The following is a 24,529-nucleotide window of genomic DNA, read 5'->3' on the forward strand; positions in this document are numbered from 1 at the left end:
TTCACTTTCTGTATTTACTCATGTATAATGCACACTTTTTTTCAAAAATTTTTGCTCCCAAAAACTGTGGTGCGTATTATGCGTGGAATAATTTGGACAGGCAACCGTGAATGTTTTCACTATGTGACTGCATTAAACACGTAGATATCAAGAAGCATCCCAACAAAAAGCAGGGTGCACATTTACGCATAAGCATTATACAAGCGTAAATACAGTAATCTCTCCAAGAGTTGACGAAATAATTTTCTCCAAGACAAGTGATGTGGGAAAAAAAAAAACAACACACACAACATAATAAAACAACATTCAAATCGCTATTACTCAATCTGTAAGAAAGGGTTAATGGCATTATGAGAAATAATGCAACTCAAGTTAAGTTCCAGCATCTTTTTCGTCATCTGATTGGTACATAAAACAATTATACAAATAAAAATTGATGACTAAAATACTTACTCTCTTTATCCAATCTGCATGGAAAAAATGGGTGTCATGACAAAAAAAGGCAATGAAACATCAAAAATCACAGACTGTAATAAAATTAACACAATCTGATAACAAATCATCAGCTTCATAAAACACTCTACAAAAAGCTTCTTCATTTGTTGCAGGCATTTCATTCAGGAGGCATGTCTCTCTCTGAAGCTCAATCTGAATGCATCATCACTGAATTCAGTCAGTCAATTAGTCGCTGTGACGAGATTTCTCATAATCCTCTGATCAAATGAGGCACATAATTATCAGTTTTCGCTCTTTTTTTTTAAACAAAGTAAAAATTTCACTGAGAGCAAATTCATTTTACATTTTCATGAAATTTGTCATCCTCACTGGCAGCCTTTTTTTTTTTAAACTTCATTCAAAGAAAATGACTACTTTCCTCACAACATAATTATACAACATTATTTGTCAGTCTATACACCATGCGCACACACACTCTTTCATCTGCACAAATAGGCTAAAGCCTTACAACGATCAAATATTATCGGCATTGGTTCAGGTTATGGAAACCCTATTATACAAAATTACCTATAACTTGCATGGAGGCTGGCCTTGAAGTAAGAGATCAGAATTCCACAGTACAGGGTATTTTTCAACTTCTAACATGGTCCTTGTTTGCGGGGGAGGATAAACAACCTACCCTGTAGCGTAATCTCATCCCGTACATCCACAAATTTACAATGATTTTCCAGCCTATTTCCAGGATAATACACGTCATACAATGTTATTAAATAAATCATACAACAGCCAGCAGAATACAGAATCCTTACAATAGTATATGTACAGCACTTGACACACACTCACGATCCGCAAACACTCAAGATTCAACACACACAAACATGTACATACGTACTATACACAATTCAACAAATATTCACATTTTTTTCCTGTAATAGACCTACCCTTAGGCTTTAATGCTCATTTAACTCAGTTTCTTTTTTAAATCAAAAAAAAAATAATGAGCACATAGAATAGGCTCCATTCTTTTCGAACCTCTGATCTGCCCGACAGATTTTGTATGCGAGGCTAGTTCCAAGTCTTCACCAAACTGGCTAGACAAATAATCCACCACGCACTTGCAACACTCCAATACCTGACAACCTACCATTACTTTTTCTTTTTACACAAAAAAAACAAACAAATCTTCGATCGTAACTGACGAGATCCACTTCCCCGAGTACGAACTGTGAAGCTCACAACACAACATTGCACTTTCCTCTGGAGGCAGCAGCAGTCTTCGCAGGTGAGGCACCGAGTTATCAGTCTTCAACGGATTGGTCTCACTTTTTGGTGTGCCTCGTGTCTTTGGACATGCTGCCCCTGCGGGCAGAGGTGGTGTTGAGTCCCGTGGAGATTGGAGGAGCCATCTGCGGCGTAGCACTTCACAAAAGAAGAGAAAAGCAATTAAATCGTGAACACTCGTAGTAACAAATAACAGGAAGGAGTGAACGAGTAAAGTTCCCACGTGCAACTAGCACCATGCCATGAGGCATAAGTAGGGGGGAGGAAGGGGGGTAGGGCTCACACATTCCTTGGCCTAGGGCAGTGGTTCTCAAAGTGTGAGCCCTGGGCCATGGCTGGCTAACAGGGGTGCCACGAAATGTTCCAATATCTTCACTGAAATGGCACTTGTTAGTCTACACGTGGTTTTAGATGTGATTGTTCCAAAAATGTGCTTATTTAGTACTTTTTACATGTAAAATATTTCTGAATTTGAAATATCTTTATTTTTTAACTTTAGGCAAGCAACCTAACCATACATTGCAAGTGTTAGCCAGGCCTACATTCTGACTTCAGTGCCGCAGGAAAATCTTGAAACATTAAGGTCACCGTGAAACTAAAAAGTTTGGGAATCCCTCATCTAGGCCATTTTGGAGGTGATGTGATCAGCACCATGCTACAGCCACCTTTACTACCCCCCCCCCACCCCAGTACTCATCTATGCAGGGACAAGGCCAGAAAAATTCCAACCTTGGATCGCCAACCCTGGCTCTCCCACATGGCAGTCAGATGCCCTACATCTCTTTAAATATTTGCCATAAAAGTTAATGAAAAGTCACTAAGCATAACTTGTTAAGAGAAAAAGTTCTAGTTCACCATAGTGGTAACTTCTGCAGTATACTTTCGATGTACTTTTGAAAGGACACAAAAGCACAAGTAATGAACTAGACTAAGCTTGTAGAAGATACATTTGTTACATATTTTAGTATTTTAAAAATAAATGCTTCAGTGGCCAAGCATGTTACATGTTGAACTAAGCCACCGAAGGTTTTGGATTTGACTTCTGGCCCACGCACATGTGCATATTACTTTGATGGTAAGCACCGAAGTGTGTATTTCTTTGTGAATTAATGGCCATACATAATTCTATCCTCATAGTCATAATTAGCCACAAGTTGCAGAATAAACAATATAAAATAGGAAAAATACAAGTAAAGTTTGTTTTTCTAAGTAACACTTATTACTTGTAATAAAAACAAAATAACTATTCTACATGCAGAGATCAAGATCTTCGCCTGCAGTGCTAATGCAGAACACTATGAATGAACTAACAAAAACTGTTATATATACTGTAGACATGTAGTGAACTGAAGGAAGAATACATCTACAAGTGCACAACTTAAGGTACATATTGTGTATATAGATGTTTATTAAGTAGTTTCTTTGCTAATATGTATATATGTATATTATGTTATGTTTGATGTAATTGGGAGTTGTATCATGTGCTGAACTAATAATAATAACTACTTATTATGATATTTCTAAATGTAAACATTTCAATAAATATTCAAATTTATTTTTATTTAGGGCCAACATGTTAGCATAGTTTCCTTTTCATTAAGGTAGGGACCAACATTTCGGTGATGTACCTACACTCCTGTCTGCATGTTGTGTGGGTGGGGGAGGGGTAGTCCTAGCAATATGCTTGTGTAAAAAATAATTTTCTGTTCCAGTTTATCTTAAAAATAAGTACAGAAACTGTTTTGTATATCTAGGGTCAGTACTCAGAACCAGACTTCTCATTAAATGCTATATTCAATGTTCAGCATTAATATTCTTAATATTACAATAAAAATATGAATATTGTAGTAAATTGTATTGTGTAATTGCAATAAAAGGGGAAAAAAAACTTCTAAGGTCTTCAAATATTAAGTTCTCAGGGCACAGCACTGGAAAAATAATTGAAAATTTAAATACTGTCACTTACTTTGACTGTTTGGAATTATCTGCGGTCCGTGCACTTGCTAAATCTGACGTAGACACATTGGCTGCTGCTCCAGTCCCTCGGTGCAGTCTCATACTCACTCGTCTTTCCTGTTCACCAGTTCGTCCCCGAGGAGAAGCTTACGAGAACAGAAAAACAGAACCACCTATGAGAACGCAGTACATACTAACACTGGAAAAAAATATTACATTATTTACTAATATCTTTTTAAATTACAGCTTCTCCATCTCATAGTGGTTCAAGTAAAGTGTCAAGCTGTTAGGTAAAGAATAATTGTTAATTCACTAATAAGTCCACAGTTCATTTTTCCGTAGTTTTTCTTTGCAATTGATTTCGGCAATGTCTGGTAGCTTCGTTAGGCGTGTAAATGAAAAATGAATATAAAATATTATCTAACATTCTTTTAGCAAGACTAAACATTCATGCACCAACGGAAGATAAAGATGATAATACTAAAGATTATTTTTATGCAGAGTTAGAACAGGTCTTTGATAAATTTTCCCAGTATGATATGAAAATTCTGTTAGGTGACTGTAATGCACAGATTGGCAAAGAAGAGACATTTAAACCTTGTATTGGTAAAGAAAGTCTTCATGAATTAAGTAATGATAATGGTATAAGATTAATTACTTTTGCAACCTCAAAGAATTTAATTGTGAAAAGTACCACTTTTAAACATAAAGATATCCATAAATATACCTGGTCTTCTCCAGATGGTAAAACTCAGATAGATCATATTCTCATTGATGAAAGAGGGCATACTAGTATAATTGACGTTCGTTCACATAGAGGTGCTGACTGTGCAGTGACCATTATTTAGTAATTGCTAAATTAAGAGAAAGACTCGAAGTGATAAATCATAAGCAACAAAATCTAAAAGTTATAAAATTTAATACAGGGAAATTTGCTGATGATAGAATTAAGAAAGATTACAAAATTAAACTGTCAAATGGATTTGATGTTTTGCAGGATTTAAATATAAATGAAACAGACGTAAATAAGAATTGGGAGCACATACGTAATGCAATATAATCAGCAGCTAAGAAAGTATAGGATACCATAAACCAAGAAAAAGTAAGACATGGTTTGATAATGAATGTCATAACATAATAGAAATAAGAAATCAGGCTAGACTTAGATGGGTTAAATAACTCTGATGATACAAATCTAAGCAATTATAATAGAATAAATAATAAAAGTGGCCGCGGTGGCTCAGTCGGTAACGCATCTGACTACCATGCTTAAGTCCCAGGTTCGATCCCCGGCCGGTTCAAATCCGGGAACTTTTCTAACGTTGGAAGCAGCCCAGCATCGAATAACATGGAGGAAACCCTGGGGGGTAAAGGCGGTCAGGGGCGTGATGCTGATCACATCACCCCACTCACGACCGGAACAAGAAAGTGTGGGGCATTACCTCCACACCCCCTGTACTATATAAATACGGAGAAATTAGTACTCACTGTATCACAAACTAACATGTGTGTACCGCAACAGCGCCGATGCTAAAAATCTGGTGACTTCAACAGGGCAAGCTGACAGTGCAAAATTAGCCAGCATTGACATAGTAGATATGTACAGTTCAATCCCCATAGACCTGCGCTGCGTTCAGTTGAAAGATGTCTGACAACAAACAGAATCCCTGCTCTAGAGGTACAAGAGACAACCAGGCTGTTGGAAGTTTGTCTAAAACACCATTACTTTCAGTTTGAGGATAAATTCTACAATCAATCCGATGGCCTTCTACAATACATCCGATATGGAAGGTACGTGGACGACACAATAGTCATATACAAAAAGACAGAACAACTCAACCTTGTAGTGAACAAGCTAAACAGCATCCACCCCAGGCAAAACTTCACCGTAGAACAAGAAAAACATGGTAAAATCAACTTCCTGGATATCACCATCAGCCGTGCACTTAAATTCACAACCACTGTCTACAGAAAACCGGATGCAGGCAACCAGTACATACATGCTCTCTCTAGCCATCCCCCCACAAAGCAAAAAGCTAATGTGTGCCTGAATTTTTATCGAAGAGCATTCTCCTACTGTTGCAGAGAAGAGGATCTACGAGAGGAGATAGCCACCTCAACTGAAATAGCCCTGAAACATGGATACACAGAAGCACAACTTTCCACTTGGTGCAGTAAAGCGGAAATACAGGTCAGACACCCTAACCAACCACAATCAACCCATCCCCAAGCAACCCAGCCACAATCAACCCCCAGCAGCCAATATAAATGGTTTGCCTTCCCCTACCATCCCACCACTTCCAACCACATATCCAAAGCCCTTCTCCCATATAGCATCAAAGTAGCGCACAAACCCAATTCCAAAATAGCTGATAAACTGAACAAACACAAACGGTACTTCCTCTCCCCCCTTGATAACCCAGGTGTATACGATGCAGTGTGTGAATGCAAGGCACATTAGAGTACAACACACATAAATTTGCCGTTGCGTAGATACCAATTTTCGTTTCGTCTCTCTCTCTCTTAGTATCACGTGTTCTACCCTGCTCGAAAACCTTCCCTATTGTTGCCATATTGTCATTCCATTCCTGGACACACTCGCGCAAACATCATTGAAAACAATTGAATAGCGCTCCAGCTCGCGGTTCACACCGTTCGGCAGGGATGGTAATGTCGCAATATAGCATGGCGTAGTGGTTGCTTCTTTTATGCAGTGCATGTTCATTGGCTAGCTAGTAACTAGTGTTGCCAACTGTAATAATGAAGCACTATTTCTGTCACGGAAGGGGAAAGGCAGGTAAAATGACGGTGAGTTTTGTTGGATTGGAAGCACCATATTTTTATTTTATACTAAGTATTTTACCGGTTTGACGTTGTGTGCGTGTATTGCGTGTGTGTATGTGAAAGTGTGTGTTTTGTTAATGAACGTTAAATTCCATAATGCCTCCAGTTCTGTCAAAGTTGAAATCAAAAACCTTGCATAGCCAAGCTTGGGAAATTCTAAGCAACGTGCACGAGTTCATGAAGGAGGAAGCCAGTCAAGGTGTTAGCATCCCAATACAGCATTTTGGCAAGAGAGCAGCGGCTGCGACTGGAGTTCCTGAATGAACAATCAGGGCTATCATGAACGAAAGACAATCTCTTGAGATGTCAGAAGGCACCTCCACATCATTCCACACTCCCGGGAAAGAACGACAAAGACCAGCAACCAAATCGTCAGTGGACGCTTTCGATGAAAACGTTATCCGTAGGCACATATACGACTACGCTCTGCGTGAAAATGAAGTGCCGACATTGAAAAAATTGCATGTCAAATTACAGGCGGACATAAATTTTGCGGGAAGTCAAGAGAGTTTGCGACGTTTGCTGCGAAAGATGGGATTTAGGTGGAGGATGAGGAGGCTGTCATTTTTGCTGCTTAATGCGATGCATATTGTTTTCTGTGTTAAAATTGCCATGCTTTGATGGGTGACCAAGTTCATAGCAGGGCCGGCGGAAGGGGAGGGCGAACCGTGCCACCGGCCAGGGTGGCAAAATTTGAAGAGAAGAAAAAAATAAGCCTATTGTAAACTGTGATCGAGCGAGATATTCTTTTGCGCTTAATAGTATTGAAATAGCATAAGAAGTCTATTTATTTTATATTTTGATGTTTTACTTAGGAATATATTGATTTTCAATTTCCCGTTGCTGCGTAATGGCGGGGGAGGGGTTCGAAATGGAGCGGCATCTACCGCCACCACCCAGGCCAGCCCTGGTTCATAGCAAAAGAAAAAGCCACGCAGCTTATCGTCTAGTGGCAGTATATGTACTTGTTATTGTTGTGGAAGCCGGCATCGTTTGTAAATGTACAACAAAGGCAACCGACTGTCGCCGATCACAGTGAGGAAATAATAATCTGCTTGAGGACGAGTGTTGTGGTCCAATTGTCGTGGTTTAACACGTTGGCATGTTGTTATCTGCCGTTGCAGTTCCCTACCAGTGTATACGGGTTTTGGGAGTGAACAGTTAGAACGCCACCAGTGCATTAAGAGGGAGGTGGAGTTTGGCGAAGGTCGCCGTGGAAAGCGCCAAAATTTAACATGGGCTTTTTTGCATTTTGTTGAATATAACGTTTTAGGACAAAAATTTGCCGGAAAACACTCAGTGGATGTGAACTTAGTTTATGAAACTTTGAGTACATGACACATTCATGCAATTTCAGTTCGTTAAATGTGCACAAATTCCATTATTTTTTTTTCAATTTCCCATAAGGAAATACGTAAATAAGCACAGAATGGTTATAGGATTTGTGGGTAGCACCAATGAAAATGGCCATTATGATGCATACTAACGTAATGGTCAATCCTTTTATGACTAAGCTAGGGAGGGCTTTTCTTTCAAAAGTCACTTGCACAGCCCAAAATGATTGTTTAAAAATGTCATGTATTATCGACAGCGAAAGATACGGCCGCTTCAGCCGAATTTCATTCGTAATAGTTCGCCACTTGGCCACTAGATGTCTCTGTTTGAAAATTGCCCCAGGGTGACGGGGAGGGCTAGACGCGCGGGTGTTTGAATCCTCTGCACAGCTGGGTTCCGTCCCCTCGTCAGAAGGTCCCGTAGCTGTCACAGCTTGATTTATTGCCTCTTTCCCAGGCAAGAAACCAAGAAAGCAGGAAGGTCACGAGTTTGTGTATGTTTGAGTGTAGAGAAGCAGAACATATTTACCGTGAATTGGAACCAGTGACACAGTAACTTTATCTCGATCCCTACCGCGAAGGACGTATTCAGGGGGGTCCAGGAGTCCCAACCTCCCCCCGAAAGACTTACCAAGTACAAAAATTAAATAATGAGATCATAAAATAACTTCAATTAAGTAATGAAAATAAGGTTGTTGCCTAATCGCAATTTGTTTATTTCCGCAAAAATATTGGAAAGCAATACGACTTTGAATGACAGTACCAAAGAAGATTTATGCAAGAATTATTACTACTTATAATAACATGCAAAATATTACCAGGAATTTTACTTTCGTCAACTGGATCTAACATCATTTTTTCATACTCAATAAATATTATATTCTTTATCTATTTGGCATTAATTTCCTTGCCAGGGCAGTTTCTATTTATTTACAAATTTTGCCGACCTTAACTACACGTAAGCTAGATAATGAATACGTGATGTTATACTGTATCACTGTTGTTATATCGCCTTCTTATCTATTAATGTAATAAAAATATATTAATTAATTTAATATAATTATACTTATTTTAATTTAACATTATTAATATTATTATTTTGAGACATTACGTTAGGACGCCCCTCCGAAATATATATCTCGATACCTGCCTGGTGTTCGATTTGAATAAAATGTAGAAAAGGCGGGGAGGGTGGTAGCCCTTCCTCTTTTTACATTTCGATAGTTTTACCTCACATGTAGTACTTTGTGAGTCAACGGTGCAGATAGGAAATACGTGTACACACACACACACATAATTGATGATTAATTCGCAAAGGAACTTCGTTAAATTCCCATGCTTGTTCCGCTCACAAATCATATCCTCTCCAAATTACAATAGCCTACTATCGTTGTTGCTTACATATATGTGTGTGTGGTTCCTAGAACTTCACTATTTCCAAGCATAAACTTGATGTGACTCTTACAAAACATTTGTTTTTGGAGTGGAAGGATCATGAAAAGGTCTACTGTTTCTTTGCAAATCTTCAATTAATCTAAAATTTAGTATAAAAACATAATTTTGGCTGACTTGCTAACTTGAGATTTAAAGACAAATTATTAATTTGAATTCTCCATAACAATAACAAAAGTGACATAAAATGTAGAAGGACAAGACTAGTGTTGCCCACGGGACGAGACGGGACAGGCTTTTAAAAATTCGAGACGAGACGAGATTGATCATGTGTCCCGAGACAAACGAATATTTTCGAGACGAGACAGCATTTCACAGCATTTCCACGAGACGAAACAGGCCAAAGTCTCGTCTCGTGGGCAACACTAGACAAGACTCTTGGCTTGGTTGAGAATTACGTTAGACATGTACAGGTTAGGAAAGGGGAGGGAGAATTCCGTCTTCTTCCTCTTCAGCGCGAACCCTGCCTCCTACATTCTACATGTCCATTCAAAATGTCTTCTTAGTTTCAGATATTTTTGCCTCCCCTATACCGTAATGGTAAAGATGACCCTCGTAATGTCAAAAGGTCCCGAGTTTGGTACCTGGTGGACGCCCAATAGTTCAATCCCACTACAAATGTAGGTCCAGTCCCGATTAGCCTATCTATACATAAAGAAGACTTACAGAAACTCAAACTCAAGATACTCAAACGACCGGCATAGGGTTGACGGCGCTTGGTGCAGTGAGAGAGCTCCCCTTTGCCAAATGAAAATTAGGAAACAAAAACTCATCTTCAGGGGTTCCCTCACTTTTTCGCCCTTAGATGGCAGCTGCTGATAAGGGATGAGCATCCCCCCCCCCCCACAAAAAAAATTCTGCCTACGAGCCTGCTGTCCTGCATCGTGACCGTCCGGTCTAAGGCGTTATGCTTTGGGCTCTCCAGCTACGGGACGCGCGCAGGTTCGAGTCTCCTGGAAGAAGCGTAACAACTTTTCTCCTGATATTTCGGCCAGTCAAACTCGCGGCCCGCGGGCCGCATGTAGGCCCCAGCATCCGTTAATGCCTTGGCCCCACTTAACACTTCATGCTTGAAATTATCTATACATTTGTAGTTATCCCGTTTTCTCTTTTCTCGTGATACAAGACCAGACTCATCCAAACTTCAACACATTGACCAATTTTCCCTACACAGGTATACATTCCATTATAGAGTAGGTGTTGTGTCAACTAAGCAAGCTGATGGACATGTTACTTCTGAAGTACGAAAATATCTTGCCAGCTGGGGGAGGGCAGCGTGCATACTTTCTGTCGCCTATGAGTTTGTTTCTTGATTTTCAAGGATTTACCTGGAAGAAAATTCAGTTTCTGTAAAAGTTTCAAAGAACCATATGGCTGCCCAAACTTCGTGGGAGTAAGAAAAGGACTATAGAAGAGGAATGCAGATTTTTCAAGTGAAATGCTTACTTTTGTTGTGAAGTGAATACTGAAAAGCGTAGAAATTTTGTACCCTGATAAAGTAAATTCATTCAGAAATATTTCTTTATCACGAAATAAATTTGCCATAATCTGTGGCGGAGTGGTTAGCACAACCCGTCGCGACACCAGAGGTTGCGGGTTCGAATCCTGGCCTGAGCATGGGTTTTCTTTGTATGTGTCCCTTCATCAATTTCATCATATCATTACTCATCCTCATCGTCGCCATTAGCCAAACGTTGCAGAAAAGGAACGCTAATAAAAAAATCAGAGGAGAGGATTTATTACTTAGTCAACGAACAATTGAAAGCGAAAATTGTTCGTGTTGTTGCCTTTTCGCTCACAATATGCGAAATTACGGACGTCTGTGAGCTAGCTCGGTTTGGTCCCTTCACTCGTGGATGCGATTCTTATCTCGATATGACAGTAAAACTACTTGAATGATTCCTCCCCGTGACACAAGAGCTGATATTTTGAAGGAAGTGGAGGCCATTTTGCAAAGTTACAGTCTTCCGTTATATTAAAACTTTTTAATAAAGTTATAATTTGTCCAAAGTAAAAATACTACGTGATGAAGTTGGAAACAGGTTTCAAGACTTCATAGGGTGCGAAAGGCAATAATCTTGTTCTGCTCTGCTCCCTTTTCTTTAAGATGGTGCGTGTGAAAGTCCTGACTTCGAATGGAACTTATTTAATTGCAGTGCAACTCGTATTGAAAAATAAATATCGCGAGGTGGGCTATCCTTGATTTTTCTTATATCTCCAATAGCAGTACCCTCGAATAAGCTATTTTGCTGTAGAAATTTTATTAATTTTGGTTGCACTTGCCTTGGTGAAAAGTTGTTTTCCATAATGAAGATTAATGAAACAGCCGAATGATCAAGAATGACTGACAAAACATTTGTTGTCTGCATTAAGAGTTTCATGCTAACAAAAAACTTATTGCAGACTTATGAGAAGCTTGTTAAAAAAAAAAAAAACAGTGAAATCTGTGCGAAACGAAACTATAATTGCACACAAACAGTTACAATTGTAACCAATTTATACTCGAAAGTAACATGTAAAATACTATAACCATGAAAAAATATGGGGGGAGGTCTATATAATTTACATATCGATGCTGCAATAATAATCACTGGAATCCCCCCCTCCCCGACCCCATTGGGTCGAACCACTTAGTTCTGGATTTTAAGGTGTTGGGGTTCTAGATATGTGGCCCGGATAGTTTTGACATTATCGTTATGCGGCCCTACTCACGAATTGAGTTTGACATTGCTGGTCTATAGTACCTGTTGAGGAGATATATGCGTGTGTGTGTGTGTGTCATAGAACATCACTACTTCCAAACAAACTTGATGTGGCTCTTACAGAAACATCTGTTTTGGAGTGGAACGATGACGAAAAGTTTACACTGGCCTCCCCGATGGTGCAGTGGTAGCGTCGTAGCCTTGTTATCAAGGGGTTCCAGGTTCGATACCCGGTGGAGGCACGTAGTGGTTCGGATTCAACTTTAAACTGTAGGTCCAGTCCCGCTTAGCCTTACTGTGCATAAAGTGGGCTTAAAACACTAAATCAATCAACCAACAAAACGGTTTACCGTTTCTTTGCAAATCTTCAATTAATGTAAAATTTAGTATAAAAACATAATTTTTGCTGACTTTCTAACTTGAGATTTAAAGACAAATTATTACTTCGAATTCTTCATTAAAAATAACAAAAGTGATATAAAATATTGGATAAAATTCTTGCCTTCGCTGAGAATCAAATTAGAGATGTACAGGTTAGGAAAGTGGAGGGAGGATTTCCTGGCGTCTTCCCCTTCAATGTGAACGGTGCCTCCTTCGTTCTACATTGCATTCAAAATTTCTTCTTAGTTTCAGATATATTTTGCATCCCCTATAGCATAATGGTAAAGGTGACCCTTGTAATTTAAAATATCCTGAGTTTGGTATCCGGTGGACGCCTAATAGTTAGTTCAATCCCACTATAAATATAGATCCAGTCCCGATTAGTCTATCTGTATATAAAGTAGACTTAAAACAGAAACTCAAGATACTCAAACGATTATCATAGGGTTGGCGGCGATTGGTGCAGTTAGAGAGCCCCCTCTGCTCAATCAAAATTATGAAACATAAACTTTTCAGTCAGTAAAACCATCGTGGTACGAACATTAAAATTTTTGTTTCAATTACATATTCGACGTTGATCTTGTCCAGCAGATTACCAATTGTGATAACTTTTCTCTTCTTTAAAAACTACACAAGGAAACAAGTTGAAAACGTAAATTGGACAAGGTTTCTTCTCTAGAACTGATTTTTAAAAGACCATGTCTTAGAGAAGCTCTGAAGGATATTCTATTCTTAAAACGCCAATCAGAATAAGGTATCAGCACTTATGTATATTTTCTCCCGCAGGCACGTGACCGGGGGGGGGGGGGGGGAGGGTGAAGCTGAAGACCGTTCCGAAATCCTACAAATATGTAATTAAAATAGGGTATAGCGGTGATTAATTTTACTTACATTAAACATCCTGTACAATAACTTGTAATATACTGAGAAATTCATTTTCAGGGGTTCTATTCCCCACTTTTTCGCCCTTAGATGGCAGCTGCTGATAAGGGATGAGCCTTCCCCCCGAAATAAAATTCTGGCTACGGCCCTGCTGTTCTGCATCGTGACTGTATGGTCCGATGCATCATGGTTTGAGTCTCTTAGGGGAAACGTATCAACTTTTCTCCTGAGATTTCGGCCTGTGTATAGGGCCGGTTGCCACCCACCATCGTGAGGAGATTGGGAAGCTATGAATGAGTCACGGAAACCTACAACAAAGATTAGGGGTTCGTCGTGCTGACCGCACATAACTGGTTGGACTGGAAGTGACGCCTACAGTCGGTAGGTGGGCTCTGGCCCTCAGGGGCTGTAGCACCACGGGTTTACTTACGTATATTGGCGTAACCAAGTGTGGGTCCACAGAGGCTCGGCCTCTCCTCGAAATTCTGTCACTTTATTTTGGCCAATTCACTGGGATTTTTTTAAGAGTACTTTGTAACACGTATAGTGCTGATCTTGAAGATCATACTATAATTAGTTGGACTAAATTTCACTTGGCAAGCAATCAATTAACATTGGGAAAAATCACAATAGGAGAGAGCAACTAATGTGATGCAGGAACTGGTCATATGTTTCCACAGGGGATTCCCATCATCACTGAGAGTTTGTCCCCACCCTTGGCCGATTAGCCGGCCCCGTGGCGGAGTATTTATCTCATTTCGCTACGACGCCAGTGGTCCCGGGTTCGAATCCGGTCTGGGCATACGTGTCCTTCGTGAGCGTCTCTTCATCGATTACATCATATCATCATTAGCCAAGAGTGGCAGAAAGGCGAAGTAAAATAAACAAAATCAATCAATCTTGACCGATTAAAGCTGCTGTGAACTCCAACGATGAGAACTGTGCAAAGGGACTTAATTCAGATCATAACAAAGAAAACTACTTCATCAAAGTGTATGTTCAATATTATACTATTGTTTCCTGACATCTTTGTTACTACTGTACATTTTGTTACATTGTTTTGTCCGTCTTTCTCCTTTTCAGTTTTTCCATATGTTATTACGCATGTCCACGTTTCCCCTTTTTAAATTCCAGGTAGTTTCGCTCCTGCCCATCTCTAATAGGAACTCGATTCGTTAATAGTTGAAATAATAATTGTTACTAATTCTTGCCTTATTATTATTATTATTATTATTATTATATTGATTTTGTATAAAAAAACACCCCCTTCAAAGGAAAATACTTTCTTTCAACAGATATTCTCTACCGCCTTCTTTACTCTCAATTGATAAAATTCCAACCTCAACAAGAAAATTCAACATAATTATAGTAGCCACTGTAATCAACCAAATTTATTCAATCAAAACTTTAGTCATGAATGTTCTGTCTCTGGAGCCTGCCACTCGTCTCGCTCCATGCAAGAATCAGCCAGCAAGCAGAGAAATGCGAATTGCTTTGCCAGTGGAGAAATTTTAGCCTCCGAAACCAGAATTAAAAGAAACAGGTGGGTGTCCTTTTCCTGGAAACCTCCCTGCGGGAGTCACGCGGAGGGGAGGGGGTGGTGAAGGAAGGAAGGTTCTCTGGCCTCAGGCTTAGGACAGCCGAAAAGAATTCCTAGTCCTCTGATATGTCGCTAGGTGTCTCTGTATCGCATCGGGCCAGGAAACTACTTTCATGCCAACCTCCAGCCCACTCTTAATGCAATGAAAAATAATATTTTTTTTATTTTGTTTGAAATCACTCAAATAAGGAATCGTATGAAGAAGTCTTCTTTGCAGCATTTTTGGTAATTTTACGTATGCGTTAGTTCATATTTTGCGAATTTTTAGTCCATTTGTATGTAGCTACATACAAAGCCCACTTGTTAGTACATATTAATCCTAGTCCTGGTATAATGCATTACGTTTAAAACTCAACGTTAGATAGACCTGAATTCTCTAATTTCCTTGTTGTACGTAACAGCCGTGCATCGGCGCACTGCAGCGATTTTTCTATCTGCTCCATTAGCAACACTGCTTCTTGAGTTGTGTCGCGCATCGCACGGCAGAAATATTTGCGTTGGGACTCTACATCGGCAGCTCCATCAGATCTGTCAATGAAAGAATCCAACAGCACCTAACAGATGCGAAAAAGCCCAACCCCCTACTGGTCTTTCTAAACATATCAAATACAATAGCCATAAGATTCAAAAGGTTCAAGTCAAACACACTGCCCACACGCTCGTAGACACCAAAATCAAGGAAACGCAAGCCATAATGCACTTCCCGCACGAGCTAAACATCGATAGCGGACAAGCGCACTACACTTGGATTCCCCTACTACAACAGTTATCGCCCGCAAATAGCAGATGACATGGACCCAGACGCACAGTTAAAAACAGCGTACCTAGCGGCAGCCAGAGAACTACAAACAAAAGATGCACGCCAAGCAACAGTACAGCAAGTTCCAACGAGGATGGTGGCAGCAGCCACTGAAATTAATAGAACGAAGAAGCAAAAACAGTTTCGCGGAAAATAAGGTCATTGGGAAAATATTTGGGCCTAAAAGGGATGACGAGACAGGTGAGTGGAGAAGGTTACATAATTTAGAACTACATAATTTCTATTAATGTCCAGATATTATTAGAATGATTAAATCAAGAAGACTTAGGTGGGCAGGCCATGTGGCACGAATGGGAGAGGAAAGAAGAGTTTACAGGATTCTTGTTGGGAAACCTGATGGTAAGACACCAGTAGGAAGACCAAGACGAGATGGAGGGATAATGTTGAGATGGACCTAAAGGAAATTGGTAGGGACGAAAAAGAGTACGTAAACAGATCTTGCTCAGAATAGGGACAGATGGAAGGCCTGTGCCTCCTTCCATCTTCATATAGCTGCAAAACAGATAGATTTCGACACGAGAATAATTGTTACTTAAAACAATGAAAAATCATGGTTTTGTCTTGGTCTTTTCAACTTTAAGTTACTATAATACAGTATGTTCTCTCTTTCATCACCACAGAGGTGATTGAAGGAACATTAATGCCATAAGCAAAGAAAACAGTGGTGGACACGTAACAACCGTAGCATATTTCAAAACCAGTATAATAGCTGGATCAAACAACAAAGTTTCACATTCAAACACAATATACTTTTATTTTCCTGTAGTTTATGGTTATTACAAGCATAAGAAAACAGTTTTTCGTTGTGACGTTTCAGGAGAACACACTCTCCCTTCATCAGTCTGTAATAACCGTAAACTACAGGAAAATAATTCTACAATGCAAGCAATGCGTACATACAAGAAAAACCAATATACTTTTGTTTGTTTGTTTGACTTGGTGTTTTAAGTCCACTTTATGCTCAAGGTAATCAGGACTGGACCTACAGTTTAAAGTGGGATCGGAACCACTAGGTGCCTCCACCGGGTACAACAATGTAACATTGACAACATCCATTATATAACGGATTCTTTTTGTTTAAAAAATTACTAACCATTGTTATAACTTTATCTTTAGTCAAAGTGAAAATAAATGTCTGATGAAAGGAGCGTGTGTTCTCCTGAAACGTCATAAAGAAAAACTGTTTTCTTATGCTTGTAAAAACCGTAAACTATAGGAAAATAATTCTATAATGCAAGCAATGCGTTCATACAAGAAAAACTATCAGGGTTTCACCTAGAATACTTAGTGAAATGACTGCACAAAAGGCATGCTAGCAGGTGGAAATAACTCATGCTTTTCAGAAGCTCCTGAGACTAGGTGCGTATAAAACAAATATACAACCTGCAGAGCTACATTTAGCAGTAAAGATGTATATTGGGACAATTGGAAAGAAAAAATCAAATCAAGCTTGTCTTTGAAATTAGGATTCACTTACATGCACACATTTTTTTTAATTGGGTAGAAAAACAGACAATAAAAAGTAGGCAGCAATAGCTTGCAAATGCATTGAAACACATATACCAAAAAAAAAGTGGTGGGACTGAATTCAGTACATTCGGAAGTAGCCTGAAGAAGAGCCATGCTTGAAATCCAGCAGATTTGAGATTTCATAATTCAAATTCAAAAGAAGAATATAGCATTTCAAAATTTTGATCTCTGAGTAAACTTATTGCAGTGTCTCCAGGTGCAAGTCCTCTGATGACACTCATAATATAGTGGGTAAAGAAAGAAAGAAAAAAAAATACCTGAATTTAAGTAATGCATTAACATCATACTAATAAAAATGAGCACGTCTTCCATTTATAGTTAGTAGTTTAAAAAGTCACCACATTCTCCATTTTTTATGAACAAAGCCGTCCTCTGCAGTTTCCAACCTAGACTTTTCACAGGTGTTCACTGGAATCCCAATGTTTAGGTTCCCAGATTTTGTTTCCTTCTTTATACAACTCAGCTTTCTCGTCTCAAGGAAGCAAAGTGCATGAAATTTTTCTGCATTTTAAATTGTAATATATAATTAAGATGCACTCTATCAACATTTTTACGGCCATTTTTGAGAACTTGATTTTTCTAACAAAACAGGCAACAACCGACATGAGATGCTTCTTGTTTGCATGACACTCGGGCTGGCCCATTTTCTGAATACAGTGCATCATGTCACCTGTTGTTGCTTGTTGATGTTTCATCATATCCACCATCTTTCTTTACTTCAAGTATTTGCCCCAGCCAAGAATACCCAGGAAATATTGTGGGACCTTGATTACATGTTTTTCAGGGGACTGTGGCTGAGGAACTTACAATGCAGGAAAGTATCAGAACCAGACAAGCATATTTAGTCTTTGACAGAAACATGAAATGTGAAATAACAGTGTAATGTTCATTTTTTATGGTTTTGAAAGGCATGAGGTACATTTTCCTACCCCTTATTGTCACAAAATGAACTGCAAAATGCAAAATTAACTCTTGAACACAACACTAAATTTAGTTTATTTACCAATACATTATCCTGGGAGTTAAGCAAAATCACACAAAATTGATTTCTACTGTAAAAAATTGAGAAGCAAAAACTGGACTCACAGTATAAAAAACTTACGTGAGTGAGTATAATAGCCGTAAAACTCCGTGAAGACGACGTTTCGCGAAGCTATGCTTCATTTCTTCAGGTATTTCTTTTCAGTATATAAAAGACTTCGTCATATATGTAAAAATAAATCCAGGATTAGGTAAAAAAGGGTATTGGGATATGGAATTTAAAATTACATGACGTTAAAAGTGCCATGTAGGCTAAAAGATAATTCTAAAAACAACGGTGTACCCATACTACCATACAGAATGAATGACTACTGTAGCGTACGAATGCTACATCCCCTCCAATGAGAACTCCACAGATTCCGAAGCAGCGCGGGTCACTTCCGGCGTGACATGGAATTTAACAGACTCTTCACTGTTTTTTGCCCACCATTTAAGCATGTTGATCCAGGCCTCATTCAAGTTACCATCATCCCTATTTAGTTTTTCCCCCCCTATCAACACAAATATTTGCTGCCTCCTGAACGTTCATATCAGGTTGTTTATGAACTCTTTTTACCACTTCTCTTTTTCTAACCTTATGATTTAATTCTAGAACATGTTCAGAAAGCCTGGTCTTCGGAGATTGTTCCTTAATATTCTTGTCATGCTCGTCCCAGCGAGTTCCCATGCTTCTTCCGGTTTGTCCGATATATGCTTTATTACAAGAGCAAGTTATCTTATACACACCCTTCTCATCTCTGACCTCTTTTCGCCCCTTTCCATCCTTTTTGGATCCAGTAAAATGTTCCTCTATATTTCGGGGAGCTCTCATCTCCAATTTTAACCTGAAGTCTTTTAGAATCTTATCAAATTTTTCGGACACCCCAAATATTTGTGTTGATAGGGGGGTAAAAACTAAATAGGGATGATGGTAACTTGAATGAGGCCTGGATCAACATGCTTAAATGGTGGGCAAAAAACAGTGAAGAGTCTGTTAAATTCCATGTCACGCCGGAAGTGACCCGCGCTGCTTCGGAATCTGTGGAGTTCTCATTGGAGGGGATGTAGCATTCGTACGCTACAGTAGTCATTCATTCTGTATGGTAGTATGGGTACACCGTTGTTTTTAGAATTATCTTTTAGCCTACATGGCACTTTTAACGTCATGTAATTTTAAATTCCATATCCCAATACCCTTTTTTACCTAATCCTGGATTTATTTTTACATATATGACGAAGTCTTTTATATACTGAAAAGAAATACCTGAAGAAGCGAAGCGTAGCTTCACGAAACGTCGTCTTCAAGGAGTTTTACGACTATTATACTCACTCACGTAAGTTTTTTATACTTTTTATACTGTCAATATATTTAGTGAGTAAATGCACAAATTTTCAAAATGTTTAAAAAACTGGACTCCTTGATACGGGAATAAATTTAGCATCATGAAGTGTTTTTGAAAGGAAATGTTTATTTTCTGCTACAAGTATAATTTCCAAATGAAATTTTGGATTTTATTAATTTCAACACCATAATGCCACTTTATGTACACAGTTTTTCATCCTGAAATGTGCAGTTTTGTATCGAAATCATGACATTTCATTCACCATAAATATGTGGGTCCAATAATAACATTTTGCTTCAATGAGATCAGAAATGCGAAATGTATAAAGCAGGAACATAAAATCAGAATTCCACTGTATTATGAACTGCAAAGTCACCAAAGACATCAGTTTTGTATTTTTCACAAAACATTGAACACGTACGTTAAGATTTCTACAACAGCTGCTCTCGGTCAAGTTGAAAGACAACTGTTGTTTACCTCAGAACACACACTACAATACTACTACTAAATGTTCACTTCAAAATCCAACGATTATGTACCATGTGATCAAAGTGGAGAGCGCTGGTGCGAGGAGAAAAACTCACCAGTGGCAGGGCTGGCTGTCACTGTGGGAGTGGCGCCTGGAGTGGTAGTCACATCGTGGGAAGCCCTTGCACGTCCACTCGTACCCCCAGCTCCCTGGGTTGCCCGAGAAGTATACCTTCGTTCACGTTGTTCTTCTTGGCCAGTGTGACGTGAGCCACCCTGTAGGGAAAAGGTATTGCAGTGTAAATAGAACTAGAAAAAGACCAAAATGACACAATTATATTTTTAATAATTATCATTTGATTCTAGTTTACCTTTTTGCTATTATATCCATATCCTAGTTACAATGATCAAGAAAAAAGTGTGGTCATAAAAATTGTGTTAAGTTTATTCCTATTCTATTCTGGTTATTAAACATCACTTTTCCAGCCACTCCAGTTTAAATACAGTTCAAGAATATGAAAAATCAAAGAAGGTAAAAGGAAACACTCACCGGACAGTAGAAAAATTCAAAACCGGTTCAGTCTATTTCTCCTCACACAGATGATGCTATGAAATTAGCGAAAATTTTGAATTTTTCTACTGTCCGGTGAGTGTTTCCTTTTACCTTCTTTGATTTTTACTTAGCCCTTTTGGCCCTCCTTGCTTTTATCCGTTCAAGAATATGAGTAATACATGATGTCAAATAACATGAGCCAAGCTTTAAAAAAACACCAAATGCTGTTATAAGAACGAAAGTGAGATTATACTATTTGACCTTCATCTTAAGGTCATATTAAGGAAAGCAATTACTTTAAGTTGGAGACAAAAGCTTCCAAAATTAAATTAAGCTACTATAACTGACATATCTGTAAATACAACACCGTGAATTTCTAAAGAATGTAGTTTGCCCCCAGGCAACATAATTTTTGCATATCTATGTCAACTAGAATTTGACTAGAAAGCTTAAATTCAAAATTTCTCAACAGTGGGTATTTTACACCACTTGCTATTTCTTTAGAACACGATAAGGATAGGGATGACTGATGATTCGATGAAAGTGATAACAGACACGCACAATGGAACACCCTGACTCTTCTGTGGCATGAATTGGCCATTCAACATGCTTGCAGTCTTTCCAACTGTTATCAGAGATTTAACATTTATGTTTGTATAATGTACTTAAAACTTGTATAGGTCTCCACCTCAAATTTTACTAAATTTTCATTGTAAAATGTAATTTCTCAGTTTATGACACATAATTATTGATGTTTTCACTTCATGATGCATACTTGGGAAACAATTAAAATAGTTAAAACTAGATAATAAGAGAGACAAAACTTACAAATTTGAGCATATTCCAGTCAAATACATAGTCATATGTAAAGCCCTGTCTGTGGAATAGAGTTCGAAAGAGTTGTCGCAGGTAGCTGTAGTCTGGTCGCTCCTCAAACCTCAAAGATCGACAGTAATTTAGATACGACGCAAATTCAGCTGTGGAAAAGAAGAATGAAAATAATGAACGTGCATCAAATTATAATCTTAGTTATGTCCAAAATATGCATTCATAAATAGTGAAACTTTGCTTTGTTAACACTCCTTACAAGCTGCTTCTCAAAATTAGTGACAATCAGAAAATCACATAAACAACAACCAACTAACACAATAATGATGCACTGTTTCAAATGTGTATGTTCCTCTTAATGGCAACAATTTCCGGTAACAAAAAGTTTGAAGTGAGTATTAACCATTACAGCATACAGAGAGCTGTTACAGGGCAAAAGGCACAACTGTATTGGCTTTCCAACTAAAGAGAAGACAACAATGCAGGGCTGAATCAGCTAAACCCAACAATATTGGCAAACTGGCCACTGTCATTGTAAAAGCTCATTGCACACACTGTTGATTTGGTCAATGGCCCTTTCATGTTATGGCTTTCTGCCCTTACTGGTGTTGTGTGGTCCAAAATGGAATGTGTGCAACATGGAAGGTTTATTTGGAGCTGCGTTTCTTGTGGTGTTAGTGTTGATCATGAATCTACGAGGCTTTTGACTTGGAAGAAAATTACACTTGGATGGGGGGGGGGGGGAGATGGTGGTGAATGTTCAAAAGAACATATGTAACGCACATATGAATGAGTGTAGTGGTAACAGTGTCCACATGACTCAGCACTGAATGGTGGGAAGCCAGCAGTTATATACTGCCTATTTATTCTGTATTAGTAAAATCTTTACAAATCCAAACAGGAAATTGACACTTCAATGCCTCACGTCTACAGAGATAAAACAAGAGAAAAAATCCTATCAAGGGTTCCCACTCGTTTCACAAAACCAAATTTCCTGACTTTTCTAGACTTTCCAGGTTCTCAAACAACTTTCCGCACCATTCTATGATGCATTTGAAATATCCTATATTTATAAACAGCACCAGCACATTATTTTTTATATACAGGCAACGGTTCACAAACTTCTTGTTTGCATCATCAGACCAAGTGGAGTTGAAAGAACACCTTGTATATTTCATTGTTACAGTATTCATGACTTTCCTTCCAGTCTATGTCTTGTTGTTTCTTTATCATTTATACTCATTATCCTTGCTATTATTTTTAAGAAATCCATTTATATATGGAATGCTTATCCATTATTATTTTTAAGGTTTCATTTTATAATACAGGGTCTTTCTTTACAATTTGTGCGCCTAACGGCGGTATGCTTGGCAACCGCCCGGACGCCAACTCCCGTCAAATCACATGCGATATCTCCGCCATGGAAGCTGCTAGATTCGAAATGACTTCTAGTTCTCAGAATTATAGTTACAATTACATTCAAAATAAGCACGTTAATTGTTACGGGGGATGTTGGAAATGTTTTCCTTGTGCATCCACACAAAGGGGAAAGAAAGACCCTGTATTTCAACACACTAAAAAGTGTTGCCTTCAACTTTGCATGTTATCTAATGAATCAAGCTTATTCCACATGGTTCAAAAACAAATGACTGAAAATATAATAAAATAACATTTTTATATGAACACAAAACCACTTGAGGTGAAAAAGTGAAATGCATGTTTAGTTTCGAAATCATCGTAAGGAAAGAAAAAAGCATTTAATTTCCTTCAAGTTGATTTCCTAATTTTCCAAGTTTGCTAGGCCAGTGGGAACCATGCTATTCAGACAACTTCATTTCCAAATGAGTTTTCACTTTACACAGCGTTCAATGCACACAACTTACATTCAAAATGTAATCCATCGGAAGTGCCAGCCAGCATTTTACATCGTCCGCCCTCCATTTCTTTTAGAATTTATGTAGTTTAATAGCAGAAAACAGTGGTTCCATTTGAATATACTTACCTGAATATCCTTTACAAAGCTCCTCTATTGGTGTAGACATTTTTTTCTCACTTATTCTTTCGTATTTTTGCCTCTTTGTGGCTGCTTTCAAACCCTGCCATGGAAGAGATCCTCTGTTGAAGTACATGAGTACGTAACCTAAGGACTCTAAGTCATCCCTCCTACTTTGTTCTGTGAAAGGAAACAAAAATATCCAAGTGCTCAAAAGTCAATGACCATGGAAGCAGATTCCTTTCAAAATTTAAAAAAACTGTCACAATATAGTGTTTTCTTTCTGGCGGTCCCTGCCAATTCCCCTAAGGTTGTGTACTATTATATTTCAGTTATATTGTTTTTTGAGTTATACGCTCAACGAGTTCAGTCCCAACAAGAAAAAACTTCAGTTGTGTGTGTTTAACTGTGCTTGCTTGAAGGAATGCTGCTCTTGGGAGTTCAAGATTTCCATCAAGATAACATGTTCCACCCTATCCCATGCAGGTTTTCTTTATCAGCTATAACCACTAGATGAGACTCTTGTTCATTGCATTGCCTTGGGCAAATTGTATCAGACTGAAGCATCTCGGAAACAGATATCTTTGAAGCAGTGAGACAAGTCACTGGCACCAGCCTATCATAGACAATACAAGGCAGAAGGCTCCGTGCAAAAAGCTCTGTGGACTCCGGGGATGGAAGAAGTGCATCTTCCCTTCCTGACAATCAAGGGAGGTGTGACAAATGCAAATTGTGCCTCTCCCCTCTTCAGCCATGCCTCATCTCTCCCCACCTCCGCTTGCATTAATAACTCCTGTTAGAAATTCAAGGTCACATGGTGAATGTGAAAGTGAGATTGGATATTGCCTGGCAACAAATGTATAACACGGAGAGACAAGAGTTATAGAAAACGTAAGATCCAGATGAACGTTCTAATGTTTAACATGGTCTTTTGCCAGGACCTGAATGGCTGAAGGTATTAAAAGGGAAAACCTTGCTTGCCGCTCTCATATTACATTGCTTTTGTGCTTCTTTAGGCTAACCACAACATTGAGATTGTACGATGGTTACATAAATTGTATGAATGGAAATTTACAAAGGAACACC

General features: G+C 38.6%; 1 protein-coding gene across 2 annotated transcripts in view; it reads right to left on the reverse strand.

Moving 5' to 3' along the window:
- Positions 1 to 385: 385 nt before the first annotated feature.
- The window catches only part of dco (discs overgrown casein kinase 1), a 48,828-nt gene continuing 24,684 nt past the window's right edge, over positions 386 to 24,529 (reverse strand). Inside the window, exons 6-10 of one of the 2 annotated variants that reach the window (XM_083110717.1) lie at positions 23,453 to 23,623; positions 21,451 to 21,599; positions 20,186 to 20,345; positions 3,704 to 3,839; positions 386 to 1,875 (exon numbers count right to left, since the gene is read on the reverse strand). In XM_083110717.1, coding sequence (XP_082966843.1) covers positions 1,776 to 1,875; positions 3,704 to 3,839; positions 20,186 to 20,345; positions 21,451 to 21,599; positions 23,453 to 23,623 — 716 coding nt within the window. In that variant the 3' untranslated portion in view covers positions 386 to 1,775. Of the gene's footprint in view, positions 1,876 to 3,703; positions 3,840 to 20,140; positions 20,346 to 21,450; positions 21,600 to 23,452; positions 23,624 to 24,529 lie in introns of those variants that run through there. The other variant, XM_083110718.1, reaches the window with a different exon arrangement.

This window comes from Lepisma saccharinum, chromosome 24 (genome assembly GCF_977018435.1).
Source record: "Lepisma saccharinum chromosome 24, izLepSacc3.1, whole genome shotgun sequence".
In the NCBI taxonomy this organism is placed as follows: Eukaryota; Metazoa; Arthropoda; class Insecta; order Zygentoma; family Lepismatidae; genus Lepisma; species Lepisma saccharinum.